At 35.5% G+C, this 23,164-nt stretch overlaps 1 protein-coding gene and 1 pseudogene across 3 annotated transcripts in view; both read right to left on the bottom strand.

The window, feature by feature from the left end:
* The window catches only part of Kcnh7 (potassium voltage-gated channel subfamily H member 7), a 443,919-nt gene that overhangs the window by 88,515 nt on the left and 332,240 nt on the right, over positions 1–23,164 (bottom strand). For all 3 annotated transcript variants that reach the window (XM_028769229.1, XM_028769231.1, XM_028769230.1), the window contains one exon: positions 2,812–3,237. In XM_028769229.1, the coding sequence (XP_028625062.1) occupies positions 2,812–3,237 (426 nt within the window). The remainder of the gene's footprint in view (positions 1–2,811; positions 3,238–23,164) is intronic.
* LOC114622823 lies at positions 15,180–15,319 on the bottom strand (annotated as a pseudogene).

Below are 23,164 nucleotides of genomic sequence, written 5' to 3'. Positions count from 1 at the left end.
TATTCCAAACCTGATGGTCAATTGAGGAAATGCTACAACCATTTCCTTTTGTTTGTGATGTTTTGCATTGTAGTCTTATATGGGTAAAACGCCTTGTAAGTCCCAACTCAAATGACCTTTCCTTAGTCGTCTTTCCTAGTCTTCCCATCTGTATTAACCAAATTCACATTATTGTTCCACCTGATTCTTGTAACTTCTGCATTTACACTTTTATGAGAAATGTAAGTTCATGGAGAGCAGAAACTTATCTATTTGATTGACTTCTGAATCTAGAATTGTGCCTGCTGCTTTGAAGAGTACTGAGCAAACATATACTGAATGAAGCATATCATATTACTACTGAGTAGGAATGATGTATAACATAGAACTAAAAAACCCAGTTAATGACCTCTACAAACCTGGAATAATAATTTAACTGAGGTCAGTAGAAATTATGATACCTAAAAGAGACTCCAACAACAAAATTTTACAGCTTCTAAATAATTTTCAGTGTTCTGTTAGTAATTGGCATAGGTAAAGCCAAATATTTTCATAGTTATTAATCGTTTCCAAAATTTTTCCACTCCATAAACTTTAAGTTCTTCACTTTTCTCTTCATCCTTTTTTTCCTTAGGATCTCATCATATACTGATATGAATCATTTGAACATTTTATTGCTTTAGTGTAGTCATTAGTCGTTTTGATGTAGTGATTATTTGAATTACATATATTAAAGGAATTTTACATTTTTCAAAATGCATATTAACTGAAATTAAAATAGCCTAGCATTGAATTATTCCTTAATGGCTGTAATTAGACTACTTAGATATCCACTATTTTGATTATTATTGATGGAATAGCATGAATACACTGTTTTTTCCTAATATTCTATTTCCTACCAATTTATTTTCCAAAGTTTAATTCACTATTAGTGCATGTAAATAGAGTTAATGGACACACACACACACACATACACACACACACACACATACACACACACACACATACACACACACACAGACACACACACATACACACACACATACACACACACACATACACACACACACATACACACACACATACACACACACACACATACACACACACACAACTCTTTGAAACAGTGAAGTTTTATTCTATATTTATCTTTTGAAACAGTGAAGTTTTATTCTATAATTTACCAGGAAAAAATTGTGTAATAAAATTGCTATAAATATCTCCCATAATAGGAAATTCAAAGGCAAATATTAATGATGAGGTATTTTACATTTTTGTCTTTTAGTTACAACTCAAATTAGAAATTTTCATTAAAAGGTGTTTAACAACTGTTTTATTTTAATTTCATATGTGATATCTCATTCTAGTCCCTAATAAAATAACAAATTAACAAGGAAGGTGGTTTTATTAGTATTCTTTTATAGCTTATTAAAGGCTTCTGGGACTTTATCTTATTCCACTTTGTCATATTCCAGTAGAAGGAGAGACTTAATTCTAAAGGTACTGATTTCCCCTGGAAGACAAGTATTCCTTTGTCCTTAAGCTTTCGGTGGCTTAGGAAGCAAGTATCTGTTGGAATCTCCTTTTTTTTCTTTCTCTTGAAATATACAAATCAAACAAAACAAAGATGGTTAGGAATTATTAGGTATAAAAAGACACTGAATTATTCAAAATTTCAGCACATTGACTTTATTTCTTTTCAGTTAACTTTCTTGGAGTTACTTTCATAGCTAATGTGATGGTTAGTTTTAATCATTAAATGTAAATTTAACACAGTTGCAACAAGGGGTTATCTAAATGGCATGTGGCATGTCTGTAGGGGAATAGTTTTGAATATACCAACTGATGTAGGAAGACCCAGCCTAAAGTGTGTGGCAGCATTCTCTGGGTTTGGGTCCCGAATTGTACAACTGTAGAGAAAGCAATTAAGCAATAAGGATGCACACACTAGCTGCTTCAAGTTTGTGATGGGTTGACTTTTCCACACTGATTCAATAAAAACTGGAATTGTGAGCTAAAATAAACCTGCTATGGTGTAATTTGTTTTTTATCTAGGTATTTTATCAAAGCCTTAGAAAGGAAACTAAGACACAAAACTTCTGTAAATCTTTTCATTATGTAAATACTTATATAGTATAATAATTAGGGACAGGAAAAATAAAAGGAACACTAGCTATAACTGGCCCAAAGATTCTTTAAAAGATCTGATTATTTTAATGGACCTTCTATTCAGAACATACGCTATCTATCATCTATCTATCTATCTATCTATCTATCTATCTATCAATCTATCTTCTTTCTATCTGCCATCTATCATTAAACTTTCCAACTTTTTGAGGTACTAGCAATATGCATTAAGTAGTTTTCCAATATGAGAGATAGAAGAGAAAGTGTTTTGATAAAGGAATTTCGAAAGGTGCCCTCTTTATCACAGTTTGAACAAAGAAAACATCTCTTTTTGGCTTGCACCCTAATAAGTGACTTAAGACTGCAAGGAATCCTTAATGATTGATAGGTTTGTACTCAAGAACTTAATCTGTAGGGATTTTACTTGCTAGGGGTATACTACATCCTCTGTGCACTTGAGTCAAAATTTAAGATGTTTGCCTAAAGCATGGAGAGTATTTTTGTAGTTTTCACAAATATAGAAGAAATTTCAATTATTCACAACAGAAAAAATTGCTTCATTTTATTTTATGGCACTTCCAGGTGAAAATGAATTTCATCTTTGAGAGGGAGGAATTTTTGGAGGAACTACTTTCTCTTGCAGTTAAAGTAGATTTATTTACAATTGCAGTCTTTCAGAAAATAAAATTCTTAAGCAGCTCTTACCTCATCAGAACCTGATCCAAAAATCAGCAAGTCAAAAGGGATGGCTGCAACCATGTCAATCAGGAACCAGCCTTTGAAGTAGTGTATTGCTATTTTGGCAGGATCACTTACCACTTCTTCATTCTGATTTACATAGGTTGTTCTGAAGTTTATTAGAATGTCTATAATAAACATAATATCCACAATCAAGTCTACCACATTCAAAGGGCTACAAGAATAGCCACATTCTCGCCTTTTCTGTTCCTCTCTGTCATTGAGAAGAAAGGCTGCAGAGTACGGGGTGAATATAGCAGTATAAATGACCAAGAGTAAAATGAGCCAATCCCAGACTGCTTTGAAAGGGCTGTAGTGCAATATTGTAAATTTGTTGATGCGTGGCGTCTGCAGCTTATATTCTGGCAAGACATCTGCTCCCAAAGAAAGAACCTGAGTATAGAAAAGAAAGATAGACACTCATAAAAATGGCATTATAAATTACGTTAGACCTATAAGAATATTAAGGCAATTATGTAATAAGATGAATAGGAAGAAGTCATGTAATTTTGAGATATGAATGACAAGCACACATACATTTAAATGAATCTGTATAATGATTATTTGGCAGTTTAAGAAAATCTGAATAATATTTCTTCATAAATAAGATTTTTCACTAAAATTTAATGCATATTATTCCTGAGAATCAATCAAGGGATTGTTAATGTTTCTTTTGAGAAAAGTGGATGATTTTTTTTATAAATACAAAATATAAGTTTATTTAAGAAATATTTCAGCTATCAAACATAGGAATGTAGTGGTTGTAAAAACTAGAAAATATATATATATATATATATATATATATTACGTGTGAATCTATAGCTGGATTTGATTTCACCATACTAATTAATAATTACATCTTAATAAATTGAGAAATGAAATCTTGCTAAACCTACTCAGATCTTTAGTTAAACATGATTTTTCTCCTTGCAATATGTTTAAAATATGATCAAAAGCAAATAATACTAAAATACACTCAAATGAGTGTTTTCCTTAGATGGTGATAAGGTGTTTTATATTCTGGGACAAATAGCTTCATCCAAAAGTTTTCTGAGATTTAGAGAATTGCACAGTGGCCATGCTTCAGAGTTCTCTAGATTATTAACTGGAGTTTTTGTAATATTTTATCCACCAAGTGGCCTGCAAATACTAATACTAAGATATAGTCTACCTAATAAAGTGGCAGGTAAACTAAAATAATTCTGCTTTATAGTTTTAGTTTATCTGAAAATAGCAATGCTACACTTGAGTCATGTCTAAAATAAACTCATGATTTGGAAATTTCTAAAAACAAGTTTATAAATCAATATTCAAAGCAAATAAGTTTTTAACTATCCAATGTGTCATATACTGAGCATTTGAAGGGAGCATGTGAGAAACAATGCGGTACCCACATGTGCACAAAGGCTCAATATATGAAGTAGCTTACTAAGTATGTAAACTAGATTCTTCTAAATAGCAAATATGCTACTGGTTTTATGATGTATACTAATGAACTTTCTTGGACATATTTCAATATTCAATTTCATTTTTATTGTTATATCTCATACTTTGCTTCCTCATGCAACAAGCTATTATCCCTCACTTGTAATAGACTTGAAAAGTTAAACCCAAATACAACATGACATAACTATTAAGAATAACATAGAAACTTAGCTAAAATAGGCAAAACTGGTTATATAATAGCTAAACTAATTTAAATCGCTTTGGAAAACAAGAGTCTAATCTGATTATTTATCCAGAGCACAGTAAATTTTGAATTAACCAATATATGGAGGAAATGGAAAGTTACCTCACACTATGGTAAAAAATGACATGCTAAGCATAAGGACAAGTTAATATAGGGAAAAGTGATTTAATATTTTTATAATATTAGAAATTCTTAGAATCTAAGATATGCTAATATACATGTAGACTACAAAATCTGAATGGGTAAAATGTTTAGCTTAGTATCTATTTACCACTTGGAAAGAATAAATCAAATAGAACACAATAGTCATTTGTATTCAACCTACAAAGCTAGTATGTGATATCTTGGTTGAAAATTGTGGATAATTTCTCAGGCTCTCATATAACCTAATATATCTTTTTTCATAAAACAAGGACTCCACATCTTAAACAAAGAAAAATTTAAAATAAAACTTGTTTTGGCTATCATGATCTAAAAACATTCTTTTTCTCCATTTTCCTTCCCATTAGGTTGCTGTGTGCTCATAGGCTACTCCAACAAGATATGCCTGAAACCTTTGAGCTAATAAGCTCTTCCTAATTCTAAACTCCCCAAATTTTTCTCATAGAAGAGCATATAAAGAAAACACTAAAGACATCAAAAATTTTGTTTACAATGAAAGAAGTATATCCTGGGGTTTCTCAAGGTTTGGTTGCCATGCTTCAGTTAAAACCCCTTACAGGGGGCACCAGTGCTTGACCCATCTGATGTATGAATTAGAATGCACACAACAGCTCGGAATTCCCCCTGAAGAATAAAACTGTGGCGGGAACTCTTTCCTTTTCATGCTAACATTTGATGGTTAGGTGTCCACTGTTTCTGATGTCATGGCATTGGAGGAGAATGGGAAGCTTTTGAGCTCTCCTTTGCACAGTGTCTGTGAGTTGAATGGTGCCAAGAGTGGATAGGAGATCTTTGTAGAAGACTCAGGAAAAGATGGCAGTTGTGTTGAGACTTTGAATACAAGCAAAAAATTGACAGTGTAGGGGTGTGAGGAGGTTGAAGCACATGGCAGGAGGAGGGATAGAATCACGGGCTTGAAGAAAACACACAAAAAAGATGTTACATGTTGAGGAATTATACACTCACTAGTGCTGTGCAGAAGGGTAAACCACAGGAAGCAGTCAGTGGTGGACACAGCAGTGGGAAAGCATGGATCACAGAAAGAAGACTCTAATGGGATGTGGCACAGACCTCAGGACTGAGCATTAGGGCAAACTCCTTTTAAAGGAACATATATTTGATTTATGTTATTCCTAATTACAATGTTAAAAACCTAAACATAGTGTTGGTGGCATAACTTCAGCACTCAGGAGGTGGAGGCAGATGGATCTTTGAGTATGAGGTTAGCTCTCACGTCTACAGAGCAAGTTTCAGGACAGCCAGGGCTACACAGAGAAACCCTGTCTTGTAAAACCAAACCAAACCAAACCAAACCAAACCAAACCAAACCAAACCAAAACAAAACAAAACAAAACAAAACAAAACAAAACAAAACAAAAAAAAACAATACAAAACAAAATAAAACTGCTCGGCTTAGCTTATACTTCTCAATATGACTATTATAATTTGTACATCTCAAAATATATTTATGTCCTAACTCACAGAATCTGTAAATGTGACCTTAAAGATTTGGATTTCCCCCTGAACTATTGAGACGAAAACATCGTGTTAACACTCTGATCTGGACCATATAAGTCTTCAAGTTATGAGAGAATAAAATTTTGTTGTTTTAATAAACTTTTTAATGTTTTACTATCTTCAGGCATAAGGAACTAACAAAATGTCAAAAATGAAGACAGGTGAATTATAAAATAGCATCATTGAACTTAAGCTATCATCTTTAATTCAATGTTTGACAATCCTGTAAACCAAATGGAACCAGGAATTGACCTCTTGGCATGAGTCAATCTAATATGTAAAATCATGGTTTTTCTTTTCTAAGATCCAATGCCTTTTTGAAAAAGTCAAAATAATGTTATAACCTTCAAAGATTTAATTTCTATTTCAGGATAATCAAACGTAATCCTTAAGGCAAATACTGCTCTTGCTGGCCTTTGAAAGCCAATTTAAATGGCATTACTTCATAACTCTGTGAGGTTTTGTTTGCTTAAAGTTAACTTTAGCTTTAGGGCGTTATTGAATTTGCCATCTAGTGGTTATATAATCAAATTATCTCAAACTGGGTTTATTATAGTAGTTTATTTACTGTGTTGTAATTTGATATACATCAGCATAGAACTGTTGTCTTTTGTCCATATTGTGTAGTTCATTTTGATGGTATGGTATTACATGTTATGTTACAGTTTTTTTAAGCTTGTGCATTGCTATTCACCAATTATATGATCATTCAATCACCATGTAACCTTATTAGTCAAGTAATTTCAACAAGCTTTGTTTTCATACCATATTTTAATATCATGACTTCTCACTATAAATGCAAATGTAGTTGGGCTTGAGTTTTTAAGCTCAATTATTCACTAGAAGTTCATCATTTTCATGACTCAGATGATTATGGTACTGGCATAAATTTTACAAAGACAAAAGTAATAAGATTTTCAAAAAGAATTCCTCACTCTATGATCACCTTGAAGATTGTGGAGTATTGCTCAGCTGGGAGCATGCTCCCATTCAGGTTGAGAGAGAGATTTTAGGTATAATGAAATCTGTAGTTATCTGGTAATTAAATCTGGTGAAAAGAAGGCCATGATCAGAGGTCAGAACCCACTGTGTTCTTTGGTACCTTGGTAGAGATATACCAAGAAGCTACATGAAGAACCAGGCATTAGAGATCTAGTAGTGTATATTTGAGATATAAATGCTTCCCAAGAAGGAAGGATGAGGAGTAGACAAATAGTCCTTTATCCGTAGTTCCAATTCTAACAAGTCTGAATTAGAGTGACCCATGATACAAGTCTCTGGAGGTACAACCAACCTTGGAATAAGGGAAAGTGCATTGCCAGAAATCTGAAGATCTAAATTTAAATATTAGCTATGACATATGAATTTTTTCTTGTAAGTCACTAATCTCTTTGGATTTCATTATTTTTTTTATCTATATGGTAGGGACAGTGATTTTAGTATATGCCCAAATCACCACTCTATGTATATCATATTATATATCATATCATATATCTTATCATAATATACTATCACGTAACTTTAATGAGTCAGATTAAAACAGGGATGTTTTATCATCATATATATAAAACATTTTCATCATGGTTTTGAATTGTAGGGACAGTTCCATCACGGCTTAGACATGCCCATAATAGTTGCATATTTGCAAACCACCTGGAGTAATTTGAATTTGGAATGAAATTGCTTTAGTTGCCTATTTTGTACAGCAAACTAAGTCAAATTTTTGTGACTGAGAAGAGTAGATATTAATAATTTATAGTTTTATGTATCAGATGTGAGTGAAGGTAGGGCTTAGAGTACAGGGTTTTTGTGCTATCCAATGAGCGCTGGGGTTTGTTTGATGATATTTATCGTTGGAGAAAGAGCCCCTATAGTCATGTTTTAAAAAATATTTCTTAAAATTTGGGACTATAGGGTGAAATAATTTTGGGTACAAGATTATAATATTAGAAATTGTCTTCAATACAGACTGGCAGATGAAGAGAGGAAGGAGGTCTGCTCTGTATAATGCTCACTACAGCTTGTTAATATTGGAACTTGGTGATTAAATTCTAATCTAACTATTTTGCAGCAGGTTTAAAATATTTGCGTATAAACAATTTTCTGTAACTCTAGAATATCAAGAAGTATCATACATTTATGATATATTTGCAATTGTATCCCTAGCGCCACCTTTTTTAATACTGACAATAAATTATTTCATCTATTATACTGTATTTATCTTCTTTTAGTAAAAAAATGGGTTTAAAATACTATGCTATTATTTCTAGTGTCCTTTATATTATTTAAGTGGTCTAAATGAAAATGCATTTTATAATGTTAAATATTATGTATTTTGCAAAGAATAAGCACATACATTTTAGGTGAAAGTCAGCTAAAATCAATCATATAACTGCTTTGAAAATATTGTTTTGGGAAATAAAATATTAGGTAAGTAAATATTAGTTTATCAATGTAATGAGAGTTCTCAGAGTCCACTAACTAGAAAAATCTATTACTCAGTCCACTCCATTTCCTTAAGAAAGCCAACATCTTCCACACTTTTGAGAAATACCACATTTAAGAAATATAAGACATGATTAACTGAGCTATAATAAGAATTTTCTTGTAAGAAAAAGGAAAGACGAGAGGGGTAACAACTCACTGTATAAAACTGAGATTTCCTGGTATCCAGAAAGACATTTCTATTTTCTTTTCCCTCAAACTACCAATTAGATATACAGTTTAATACAGAATAAAATTTGTTTTTAAACCAAGTTCGTTTTTATTCTTGCCAGCACATCGTTATTTGTTTAACTTCCAACAGTTTAGTGTTACATAAAAGTGAAATCTTTGTATGAAACAGCACTATTATTCAATGAAGATCCGCTTTGAACATTTTTCCATGAACACCAGGATTAATAAGCACTTTTTTCTTTTGAAAAGTTCAGTAGGGAATGATTAAGCCTTACAAAAGATTAGGCAGTACTTTTGGCAGCTGCTAACTACCATGCTGCTGTGCTAGCAAGGATTGTTCACCTGTTATTTGCCTTTGACTTGAGACTTTTATTAAACTAATAGGCTTGCTATATTCACATTTCCTGGGAAGAGTACCGACTAACAAAGTGAATCAGGTAGATTATATAGCACCAGGAAAAAGTTAAACTCTCCAAAGGTTCAGCATATGATTTGAGCTAAACTTGCGAAGCACCATCCAAGTAGGCATTCTCTAATGATGACTACCCAGACATTCAAATAGGAAATATGCAAGAAAACCACAACATCTCAACTCTGTCACAAAGGAAGTGATTTTCAATTAAGTGAGATGGTGAAATGAAGTAACACAGTCATTCAACTTTCTGAGTTCAAATGTTTTTCTAAACTTGAAAACTGACCTATAGAGATAAAGGGTTGTGTGTGTGTGTGTCTGTGTGTGTGTGTGTATTTGAGTATATACCATTGTTTGATTTTGTAAAAACCAGATACATGTAGGTGTAGGTTCTGCTATAATTCTGGTTTAGCATTGTGTTCTTTATGCTGACTTGAAAAAATTGCTTCTTAAGGTTTGAAAGATGTTGGTTTATATTATATAGAGATACGTTTCTCAGGGGATAAGTATTCATTCCCTTTATCCAATTTTCATAGTTATCCATTACCAGTAGAACCCCTGGCTTAGAAGAAGAGCACAGTAGCATGCACCTGTAATTCTAGCACTGGGTGGAGGGGGCAGATAGAGACAGGCAGATTCTTCCTAGAATTTATTGTCCAGCCAGTCTAGCCTAATTGATGTACTTAAGGTTCAGAGAGGAAACCTGTCTCAAAACAGTGGGAAGACATCAAAGAAGACATGACTTCTATATAGACAGGCATTCATATTGTGTGCACATCTCCACACAAGTCCACACCCACATCAACATGGATCCCCCCCACACACACTTCACTTAGAGCAAAGTCTTCTGTGAATGTCTTGGTATTACAATCTTAGTTTTAATCATCATGTAAGAAGCAGAGGTAGGGGCTGAGACAAGGTGAGAGAAAGAGAGACACATACTCTGTCTCTGTTAGAAAAAGATGAGGATTGAAGAGGAAAAATCAGTACAAAGAAGATAAAACATAACTAGACACAAGCTATCAGATCAATGTATCCCTCAACCATCCCCAGAGAAGCTTCTTCTTGCAATAGATGATAATTAAAACAGAAGCAGATCACATGACAACAGATCATGTACTGAGAGTAAGAGACATTTGAGCATTATCCCTGAGATGTCTGCATCACAGCCATCTCCCGCAGCCTCAGAGATCCCATGGAGGAAGGGACAGAATGATCATAAGAGCCAGAGGTGGCATATGGCTGTGAGAAAACAGCATTTTATGGAAGCAACAAGGCCGATGCACATGTGAACTCACATAGAGCATAACAAGATACGTAAGACCTGCACAGGCTCAAGCCAGACAGTCTCAGAACAGAGAAGTAGGCACAGAGTTCCACTCTTAGCTATTTGCAATAGATAGGCAACAGGAGAGTGAAAATCAGTTTTCTTCAACATAGTGACGCTGAGTACAACAACCACACATCTCAAGGCAGGCCCCGTGCTCAGGACTATATTTGACCAACACTACAGAGGTGCCCCTGTTTTTTAATGACTTTTCTTTTTTTCTTTTATAATAGTAAAAAAAATGATAAGAGTGGGTAGGAAAGGTTAGAGTCGGGAAGTAGTCAAGGGACAGGAAAATTATGTTAGAAATATACTGAATTAAATTATCAAAGAAAAATAACAAACATATCAATAGTATTACTAGTAGAAAATTTGCTCAAGGTCTCAGTGGAGTCATGGGAGGTGGCATCTTGCCTGAGGAGTAGATGGTTTGCACATAGAAAGAAATTTTCTCAAAAGTCCCAAAGCAAAATCTCTGCTAGCTTTAAGATGTGAGCTGAGATTTGGTCTGAGACAGGTGTATTAATTAGTCATTTTTATTACTCCACAATGAAGATGTGTATCAAAGCATCATATTGTATTCTATAAATATAAACAACAGTGATCTTTACTTCTAGTTAAATCTTCAAATGAGAAATGAGCTAATTCATTACGAAGTAGCTTTGATAACAGGGACATTTATATCTGAGGGGAAGTTGATGAGTCTTACTTGGCTAGACCACATCTGATAAGTAGGAGCTGGCTAAGAGTCTATGATATTTTGTTCTAACTGCAAGAATTTACTCAAGTCATTTACTTTAGTAACAGGTTCCTGGAATGCTCTCATGTGCCTCCTGGATTTGTTCTTTTTGGAGACCTGACAAACTTCAATGTAGACCCAGGAAAACAGGGATTATAAATGCCAATATACTGGAAGCCAAACTAACATAAACACAAAAGTATAAAGAGATGACTTCCTGAGAATTTGCTGATAACCTTTCTGCCTATGTTTTTATATTTCTCCCTTCTTTCCCTTTCTCCTTTCACCTCTGTCCCTCACTTTCTTCTGCTTTCCTCCTTAACAAAAGTTTAGTAGAAATCAGATTTGTAAAAAAGAAAATTATGGAAATATTGAAATCCTCAAGACATGGAATAAAGTTGCATAATAAGTAAAAACTATAAAAATACTTTTATCTTAATTATATATTGACAGGTCCTTCAAGATAGAAAGATATTAAGCTAATACTAAAGACATTAAGGAAAAACTAAAATTCATGTTGAGTCATCAAATTAAATATAAGACTCAGTCTACCATACTATAGAGATAGTTACACCCAAAAGTTATCTGAAGGTATTAGTGGGATAGTGTTATCAAACACAGTCTTCTAACAATATTGTTTTCAAGTCCTATAGAAGAATTCATTAAAAACAAATCACCTTTGATTTCTGTAGTAACTTTCACCCAATAAGCACATGCATAATTTAAAATAAATGAAAAGAAATAACAGTGGGGTTTTAGCTTATTTAGAAGGTTTGATGAAAAAGCAGTATCTTTGTATGAATAATCACAGGCATCCTGTTTCTCACATCACTTCTCAGGGATAACTTCGTGGGAGGTCATTTTTCTTGATTCTAGATGGTCACAAATTCCATTTTGGCTGGTATTATACCTTACGTCTCATCAGACATATTTTAACCTTGGTATTTTTAGTTAAAAGAAAGCTAATAAGATGTTCTATTCCTCCCGGGTGGAAGCATAATTGTAACCGAAACATAAGGCATCATACATTCAAGGAACAAATGGAAATCAAGCCACTGTGTGCCTCCTCATGGGGAGTACAATTTTCTCAATAACCACCAGCATATTGAGTGTGTAAAATACAATTGGATATGTGCATCATTTTTCTTGATTTCTTCATTGTAGCTTTTGTGTCTTACCAGTATATAAAATATTCTGGTTTTCTTTCAAACTCAACTTTGTATTTGAAATGATCCTGTTCAATTTTCTATTGAACAAGTTTGAATAGCAAAATACATGGATTATTTCTTTTGAGATGTTCTTTCAAATTTCAAGTGACAAATAGGAAATGATGTCCTTTCGTGGAACTGGTATCTTAAATAGTTCTTACTAATTCAGTCTTGTTGATAACTTCTTTTAGGCTTTTCACATGTAAAGTATTTAGACTTCATTTGACATTAGCATTTAAGATAGTGTTTTCTCCAACTTCTGGATTTCATGCTCTAGTTAAAGTTTGAGTTGATGGTCAATGGGTTCATGTAGACTCCCTCAGACATTATGAGCTATACTGATTACATTATCATACCAATTGCATTATTGCTATACCCATCTGTCAATGCATTACTCAATCTTCATCACAGAAGTTTCTTCTTGCAGTTGGTATTAATTAACACTTAAACCCACAACTGGTTAATGCGCAGAGCATAAAACTTAATATTAAGCCCTGAGTGGATGCAAATATCATATATTTCATATCAATACTCAGGCACCTATGTGGAACTTGGAATGAAAAGACTGTAAGAACCAGAGTTGGTGAGTGGCTTCAAAGAAACAGCATTTTCAATACAACAAGCTACATCCACATATAAACTTTTAGAGACTGTGACAGTATGCACAAGACTTGCATAAAGTCATGGGAGACACAATTACAGCATAGGGTAAAGGGAAGCCTCACCCCTAGTCAAGAAGCTATTCATAAATGATAGCTGCTTGGGGAGAGAAAAAAGTATCAAGTTTTTTAGTGGGGTGACACTGGGTATATCAGACATATTCTAGGGCAGGCTCCAAGCTCAGGAGAAGCTGGTTAGCTCAAATTGGACCCCATGCTTTTTGTTTGTTTGTTTGCTTTTCAGAGATTGTTTATTTTTTAGAGAGAGAAAGTATCAAGTTAGCTCAATACTAACCTTTAAAACAATGTGTTCTGAAATGAGGAGCAGTGATTCTAGCATGCTAAATGTTAATTAAATACAAGTAAAGGATAAGGGGAAAGTATTCCTACAAAATGAAAGACACATCAGTCTGGGTCTCTGCTTACATCCCCTCTAAGGGGAGTGAGGCTACTTATCATAGCATATTATTTCCAAATAATTCTATTTGTCTTCAGGATAAATTTTGCTATTTCTTCTCTGGCAGTGGAAATTTTTATTCTGGGTATTTACAAGATGTTGGACAACAAAACAAACAAACAATGAAACAAACACAACAATAAAAGCAGCCTGAAGTATTCCAAATGAAGGGCTGGGAGAGAGAGTGTACTATCGGTTGCTAAGGATGTAATCAGAAGTTATTGTGCTACTGAGAAATTGGAAGTGATTTTTTTCCCTGTGGGAAAGAAGATAACTTGCATTTAAACTTTATGTTGATGTTTATTTCACTTCAGAATGAAAAATAATTTCATGCGTATACAAATATGACAACTTTTAACTGGGGAAATATTTATTTATCTTGGATTTTTATATCATGAAAGTACAATCTCTACTTCTAAAAGAAAGATTTCATTTAAAAAAGAATTCTTCTTGGTTCTTTATAAATTTCACATAATGTACCCCAATCTCACTTTTATACCCTCTCCTCAGACAATTCCTTCATCCTTGCAACTTCCCCAATGAGAAACCAAACCAAACCAAACCAAACCAAACCAAACCAAACCAAACCAAACCAAAACAAAACAAACTAAAACAAAACAAAACACCTCATTGTGGAAACTGTAGTGTGTTACAGTGTGTCCCATAGTATACCCTTTTGTTTACATTTCTTTGCTTGCAAATGTTCATTTCAAAGACTCCATTAGGATATCCTATTGTTGCCCTGTGTCATGGAGATCCTTTAGTTTGGATCTGTATGACCAGCCCTTCATGCACTTCAGTAGTTCATAGACAGGATAGATATTAGGATGGGCCAATTCAAAGCCCTGGATCTGGGCCTGAGAGGTATCTGAGCTGGTAAGTCCACCAGCGCTGCTGCTTTCATACCCTCAGGACTGGCTCACCAGAAACCCCCTGCTACCAGAGTCATCTCTACCTTGCTGCCCAGATGAGGTCCAGGGCCCGCTCTCTAGACAGTTGCAGCCGGTGAGATACATACCCTATTCTCACACTCTCATGACCTCGGGAGCAGATCTCCTTTCTGCCATAGATGGCGAGGGGTGAGGGAAGAGAGGAAGACATTTCTCCACTGTTCAGGCCTCGGTTCTCTCATACTCACATCATTGGGTTTGGCTAACCACAGCGCCCCCTATCTAGGACCAGGTGAGGTGTTCGTCTGTTCTTTTTAGTACTGCAGAAAGTGAGGGACACAGCCAGCTCACCAGAGCTGATGATCTTGGTGTTAGCTCTCCTGCCTGCTGTAGGTGACAAGGGGCGGGGTGTCATCTCTTCTTCACTCATGTCATAGCACAGGAAACAAGTGGTTGGAGCCAACCTTCCCATGCTCATGCCCTTTGGATTCACTAGCCACCATGGTCAGCTGTCCCATGCTTTTATCCTGCAATGTGAGAGGCTAGCTCCCTGTCCAAGGCCTCTTGTGTTGGACTTGTGGTCATCTCTGGCTAGCAGTTTTCAGGCTACTTACTAATCAATCATTCAGATGTTCACAGGTCAGAACACTGAGCATAGACATAGTCTTTCTCCTCTCTGCCCACTATTGATGCACATGTGACACAGCAGCCACACCTGCATCCCTTCTAGGGGCGGGGAAGTGATTTTTTAAAGTAAAGTTTGTGAAATCAATGCTTATTGAATTCTAAATGTAATTTATTACGGGTGCTCAACAGGAAAAATAAATGGACATTTATGCGCAAGTTTTGGTCTTTTGTGGTTGCTGGGTGACTTATAAACAAGAGAAATTTATTTCTCAAAGTTTTGTATTTGAGAAAGTTCAATATCAAGGGTCATCATCCTCAAGTATTTTTAATGTGCTATTACAGACTCAAAGATTTTTCAAATCTGGCTTTTTACCCTTTGCCTTCAGAGTGCAAGAAACGCCTGGAAATATGAACGCTAACAAGCGACTGTAACACATTCATTATAGTTACTCTGATGTGTTATTATATTTTATTGTTGACATATAGGCAAGCTCACATGTGTATACTTGCATGTAGTTTTGGAAATGTTAGAGAGCAGATAGAACAAAATGAAACCTTGGAAAAGATTTGTGAGGAAGTTGTGAACAGTAGATAGGCCTGTGACATGATGCAATTATTATCAAGTTATATAGACTTCAAAACACAGAATAATAGGGAGTCAGCGGAACACTGACTTTCATCTAAATTGTGATTTAAGAACTACTCCTGTAAAAATGCATGTTCTTTGATCTAAACAACTCGTGTTCAAGCACCTGTTTCTTCAAATAAATAGAAGAAAAGTGCTTACGGAACCAAGACTTGGGGTTTTCAGTAGGTGTGGGAGGTAGAATCAAGTAGAGGAAGAGACTATATCAAGATGTCGCAAATCATTCATTAAATCATTCACCTCATATTTATTGAAAACATACTATAGTAGACCTGAGCTACTTCCCATGCATACAGAAATAAAACATTCAATTTTACTTTTGAAGAGCTCGTATTTTAGTATGGTTCACAATGTAGTAAATAAACAGCATTCACAGCAAGTTAAGAAATAGACAATAAATGTGCTTAGTATCATGATAGAATTAGTCATAGTGACTGGATAAGACTAAGAAGCGCCTCCTAGTCTGGAATTATATGTGTGTAAAACCTTCCTAGAGGAAATAAATTCTCTGAATTAGGGACACATTGGAGTTTCTGAAATTTGAGAAAAAGGCACTGTTAAATTGTGGCGTGAATGTTGTAAGAATACTCACTTTCTAATTAGCTGTAAAGCCTGTTTCACAGATATGTAACTGGGTAAAAGCTACATATCTTTCTAGGTCATAGGACCCATGAGGGAATCTGGTACCTTTATTCTGACAGAGACATAGTAACAAATTGACGTTTAAATTTTTATCATTATGCCCATATATTGGTGTATCTCAACCTCATACAAAGCTTCACTTTGTAGTAGATGACAATTAATATAGAGACTCAGAACTGGCCAACATGTTTAGAATAAAAGATTGTGTTGTGCTTAGCTCTAAGTGAGACACCTACTTGACACTCCTTCCTTTCAAGGCTCAGAGATCATTTCAGAAGAGAGGATGGAAAGATAATTGTAAGAGCCACAGTGAGTAGACAACTGCAATGAATACAGGGCCGTTGCACACATGAGCTCATAAGTGCTCTGCGACTTTGACTGCATACATAGTACCCATACAAGGTCAAGAAAACATTCTAGAATGGATAGGTTAGGGGTTGAGGAAGTCTCATCCTTATCTGAGGATCTGTTGGCAACAATGGGAAGGAGAGTCCTATCTAGCCACTGAGTCGCTAAATATACTCAGGTAGATGGTTCTAAACCTATGTAACACAGAAACAGTACTAAGTGGATTTTTGAATTTTTTAAGAACACATGATGAAAAGTATAGATGGGATAGTGTTGTGGGTTGCCCTGATGCTGTTTTTATTCTGATGTTAATTCCACTTCCTCAAGAGGGGTTGCCCCGACAAGCAGTCTATCACATACTTACATGATCTAATGTGAGTCTTCTTCCCATTTTAGCTGGTCAATAAAGGCTAGAGCCAATGATTGGACAGTGGAGGGGAGAGGTGGGATGGGAGGTTTGAGATTTGGGGCAGGTAGAGACAAAGGAAGAGGAGGAAGCCTTGATGAACCAGAATCATGTGGCCAGGAGAAACTGCAGGTAGCAAGGAGTCTTATAGCTGGGGAATAAGTTAGTACAGTGTTGGATCTTCCCAATCTAGGCATGTAGCTTATAATTATAATAGCTGGATTGTATGTTTTTTATATGGACTTATTGGGGTTGGAAATTCCAGCAATAAATTAGTGCCCCATGTTGGGCATCATATATAGTAATAATATTTTCATAAATCCCCAGCACAGGGTTGCTTCTCACCTCAATTGTTTATGTTTCTAAATGAAAGACACACACACAGCCTTTATATTTTAATATGGCTTAAGCAGCACTGGAGCTGGCAACTGCCTAACCTCATACTGTTAGAATCTACGTCCCACCAACAATTCCAAGTTACTACTTACTAATGTCTATGTTCCGTATTAGTTGCTCCTGACCCAATTGAGTAGCCCTCTGGGCCATGTTCTCTTGGTTCCTTTATATGGTAGTGCTGATTCTCTGTCCTTCACACTCCTCAGGCATGGCATCTCTTCTCCTTTCTCCTTTTCTTCTCACAGTCCCAAGCCCAGGAACCCTAAATCCTGCCTCTCTTTCTCTCTTTCCCAGCTACTAGCTGCTGGCATCTTTATTTGCCAATCAGAATTATCTGGGGACAGTTTCCCAGAAGCTATGTGCAGATTCTCTCATGTAAACTTTTGGGGGGCCCAATTAGCATTAGAATATATGCAGTTAAAGGATAGAGGTGGAATTGGAGGAAGTAAATGGGGTTGGATTTGATCAGATCACTTTGTAGGTGTGTATGAAATCCTTAGCAATAAAAGATCTAAGGGCAAACTTTTCTAGATAAAGTTAACATTAGTGTTAGTTAAAAATAACCTCAGAATATTAGTGTGTACTGTTTTATAGTTTTCTATGAAATAGCTCCAGATAATAATGAGGGACTTATAATTACAGTGCAATGGGATTCTTTGTAAAACCTAGAGAATGTGATCTAAAGATCTATACCAAGCATTATTTTCCTCAGTTTTCACATTTATTTTATCAAAACTAATTTTCAGTGAAGAAACTGAATGCCAATGTATGGTATAAACCTTCCAGCATCAAAACATTGAATGGCATAACCATGGTTAGAATTTACATTGCTTAGTTTTAAAGCCCAAGATCTTGAAGACCATTTAGAACCAGCAGATGTCTCAACAGATGAGTGTAATAGCCACCAAGCCTGACAAGCCATCTGAGCTTGAACTCTATAGCCCATGTGATGGAAGTAGGGACCCAACTTCCACAGATTATCCTCTAAACTTCACAGACATGCTCTGTCCATTCATTTGCCCCCAAGGCAATAACAACACACACACACACACACACACACACACACACACACGCATGCACATGCGCACGCATGCACACACAATAAGAAGTTGAAGACTACTCAGTCCAATATTTGTATAGTGCATATAAATAGTGCCACATGTCATAATATTAGGCATTTCCCTGATGGACAGTTTGTCATTGTTAAAGTACATATTCAGATTTTCAGTTGCTAAAGAGCACTTTACCAGAATAAAGGCAATTTTATTGGAATGTATGAAAATTAGTGACTCTAAGACAAAGCTGGTCCCTCCATGTGGTAGGCAGTCTCTCAGGTGGTCTCCAATAATTTCTCCTTTTGGAATCCTGTCTTGGTGAATGTAGGTTACACTTATAGACTTGACTCTAGTGACAGAATGTAGCAGCAAGACACAAGGGTGTTACTAATACTAAGTTACAAATAGGCAGTGTCTTTGTATTGTGTGTACTCTCTTACTCTGTCTTTGCCTCCAGAGTAAAAGAAAAGTGGTGAGAGGAAGCCCTGGTGGTAATCTCAAGGACAACTAATAGTATTTCTGAGTCCAATAACTATAAGTGATAAGAGAAAAATACCATTTCCTAATTCATTCTAGAGATGCCCATAGTCATGACCAATAGGTACTTTATTGCAGCCATGACTTACAGACACCTTTTCAGCCTTGCAAAAGACTTAGCGTGACCCACAGCCATCCAAGGAAACCTGTCCTCAATTCCTGACCTGAGCAGTGAGGCAGCCAATGTGTATTTTTCTAGACATTAAGATTGAGGTTAATTTTGTACTCAACAATAGGTACTTGATGTGTCAAAACTTTTGTCCTATCAAATATACTCTATAGATCCCTGGAGACAACTTAGTGCATGTGTGGGACAATGACACTATCTAATTATGCCGTTTACATACTACTGAAGCCAGTAATATCCCAGAGAAGATTGCTTTCTCTAATTGACAATAAAGCCCTAATGAATCCAAATCGCCTCAGAGTAATGATCCTTTTTTCCCCTCACAAAAATGTATTTCTGGTATTTCTAGAATATTTTTGGAAACTCTATAGCAAACTTTCATGCCAGCTATCTTGGCGTGAAGCCAGTTACTCAGGCTTCCATATCCATTCTCTACCAGATTGTTCTTCACTCTGAATACCAAGTTTTCTTTACTCTGTATCAGTGTGTGCATATACACGTGTGCATGTGTGTATGTGTGTGTTTTGGGACTGTGTGTATTTGTGTGTACGTGTTTTTGTGTGTGTTTTCATGCACATGTGTGTGTGTGTGTAAGAAACTATAGTTCTTACAATATAGTTGTTATTGTAACACATATAGTAGAACTAAGACTGTTGAGATATACACAGAGAGTGTTTTCAAAAACAGCAAGATTATAATGCACTTCTATAGCTGAAATTCATGACTATATAGGATATTTATACTGCTTAAATAAGTACCTTTCACTGTGAATTTTTTCCTCAGATAGTAGACAAAGAAGAAGGCAATTTTAAAATGGAGTCCTTGCAGTCCCCCACCCACCCCTGATGTGTGTTTTCTCGGGCTCATGAGTCATGGCTGTGTGCATACAGTTGGCTCAGATGAGCTGGCACCCTTGAAACAGCAGCAGCTGCACTAAACAATTACCAGCCTCTAACTGAGAAAATTTCCCATGGGGGACAAAGAGCCAGCTGGGCATTGCTGGTGCTTGTCTGGTGGACGTTTGTTACTTTGTATGAACACTAAAATTCCCAGGGCATCAATCAATGGGTGAGATAATTCCACCAAGAATACACTAACCCCAAAGAGCTGCAACTGGAGAAGACCTTTTGTGGGGTGCAGTTTGCCTTCAGTGATGCAGACTGGGAAGGCTGTTTGAAACATCCAAAATCTGGATGAAGCCTTTAGAATACTGCATCTCATTAGGGAGTCTGCCTCCCATTAATGAAACTCAATCAGTCTTCAGTTTTTTTAGTGTAGTAACTTGTTGAAATAATACTCTTAAAATGTCTGATCCAAAGTATACTGGAACTCCACACATAGAACATACTCTCAGTATTAATCTTGTGAAGCACATTTTTTATAACAAAGGTTATATCAAAATATTAATATTTGCTTGGCATTACTGTCAAATAATACCTTGGGTCACTTTAATCTATTCAGTGTTTCAAAAACATTCATTATCTTAGAATTACCATTTGCCTTATTATGAAGAGAAATGATAAAATAAGGTAATTTTTTTACAGCAGATTTTATATTTTAATGTTATGTATATTTAAAATAAAAGTTATAAATCTTAAAGTAATGAAGGTTTTTTCCCAGTTCATTTTAAATAACTTCCATTTTCTTAAGCAATATATCACTTGCTCGTTACAGTTAATAGCATAGGTTCATTAGGGCACTCTATTAAATACACTTTTAGAAATATTTAAGCATACCTAATCTTGAAATAATTGATGGGACAATTGTTAAACCCATTATGATTTTCACTAAGTAATGATGGCAGAACACAATGTTTCATTTCCTTGTGAGTTGAAAAGAGAATATTTTCCCAGGGAATATTTTCAAGGTAGAAGATAAACAACATGAGATCCCATTATCACAGAAGAAATACAGCTCTGAAGATGTGAAAATGGTTTATGCACAAAAGCATAAGCCACACTTGCAACATTCCTTTATTATAGCAGTAAAAGTTCTCATGGGTTCGAAACAGACCATCAGATTTATTTATGATTTTAGTACTTTGGAACTTTAGAAACAAGATGTCTAGAATTTGAATGGACACATAAACATTGTCCCTCAATGGCAATATTGTATCTGATTTTTATGAAAAACTATAACAAAAGAGAAAAAGAGAAGTAGGGGATTCTTACCTGGCCTCAAGCAACTGTTAACTTTGAAAACTCTAGTCATTCTGGATATTCTGCAGATTTTTCAATGATACCTGTTTGGGTGGACTCAGTCTGATGGATAGCTCAAGCCTTGCACATCAGAAGTGTTCTGGGCACAATGGGCATTCAAAGGGGAGCACAGCAGTCAAATCCATGAAGTTGCAGAGCTCTCAGTGTATAGCCTGATTGGCTGGTGCATTGCCAGCACCTTCCACTCACTGCACACATCCCCACCAGAGGGAGAAGTCTTGAGTAAACAAAGCAAACTGAGTTTTTACTCAGTAGGTTTCAGAGAGAGCGTGGAGAAAGAGGGGATGTTTTGCTTTTTATTTTCTATTTGAAGCTAATCCATTTTGGTCATTTCCATCTTCACAGAGAAAGACACACAGAATAATAAAAGTAAACGGTGCAAAACATTTTGTTTTAATTCTTATTTTCTGCCTCATATTGCTTGAAAAATATTATTTTGGTTTTGCACATGAAACTCCGTAATTGATTAAGAAAATGAATTACAGCATTTGTTTTTTTTCAAGGAGCTTTTAATACAGCATAGGAAAGCTTCCATGGGCTGACCATACAGACTTCATCACTATTCCGATATGATTTATCAGGGTTAAAGGAACAGTAGAATAGGATATGGTATATCACTGTGTGAATTTGCCTCAGGGTAAGAAAACACCCTTTAGGAAACAGGATTGAAGATGTCCTAGGCTGGAAATGGTGATGATACACGGATGCGATACTAGATGACAGAGAGTGTGTACTGGGTAGGGACTTGTATTTTCACAGAATAGAAACAATTGTTTTGAACGCTGAATCATTGCTTTGACAATAGAAATGTAGGCTCCTGTAAGAAGCTATGACTATATCCTTTTGCCAATTACAAACTATTTCTTCCTACTTAATCATTCTTGACTGTAATATATAGACATCTGGAACCAAAAATGGACCAATGGACTTTCCAACAAGTAGCTATGACCTGTTTAAGAGCATAGAGGATCACGAGTAATTCACTGGTTAGCTTCTTGTAGATTCAGATTTGATTTCTGGCATGGCATTTGATATCATTTTGTAATTATTACACTATAAACATGGTAAAGCAATCCTGAAAGATACTTTGTTGGTGTCTGATCTCTTGGTTAACTTTCCTATAAGGTAGTCTATAAGTTCTTTCTTCTAGCACACACTGATGAGAACAGGAGATAGCAACTAGTCAGGCCATTTATGGACAAGGACTTTGATTTTTTGCAGAAATACTGTTAGCTATTTTCTAACTAGAGGCCATGGCTGCCAGAGGGGGCTCTGGTTTCTTCTCTGGCATGATGTAATTGTCTTCTCCTTTCCCATCACCTAGATGAGCATCATAGCTCAAGGGATACATGTGAGAGTATGACAGAAACCGAACAGTACATGAACATCAAATGAACGAGCTGAATGGACCCAACTCAATTCTTTATGCTTCATCCCCATTTCTGACATAAGTCTTAAGAAAAGCCTCTCACCAGCAGCTCAACTGTTATCTGCTTCAGAGGACTCATTCTGCTCTAAAGGAGCTTTGTCTGTCTATCTATCTATCTATCTATCTATCTATCTATCTATCTATCTATCT

This window comes from Grammomys surdaster, unplaced genomic scaffold (genome assembly GCF_004785775.1).
Source record: "Grammomys surdaster isolate TR1022 unplaced genomic scaffold, NIH_TR_1.0 191, whole genome shotgun sequence".
NCBI lineage: Eukaryota > Metazoa > Chordata > Mammalia > Rodentia > Muridae > Grammomys > Grammomys surdaster.
The sequence above is the reverse complement of the archived record's forward strand: the minus strand, read 5'-3'. Positions and strand labels throughout refer to the sequence as shown.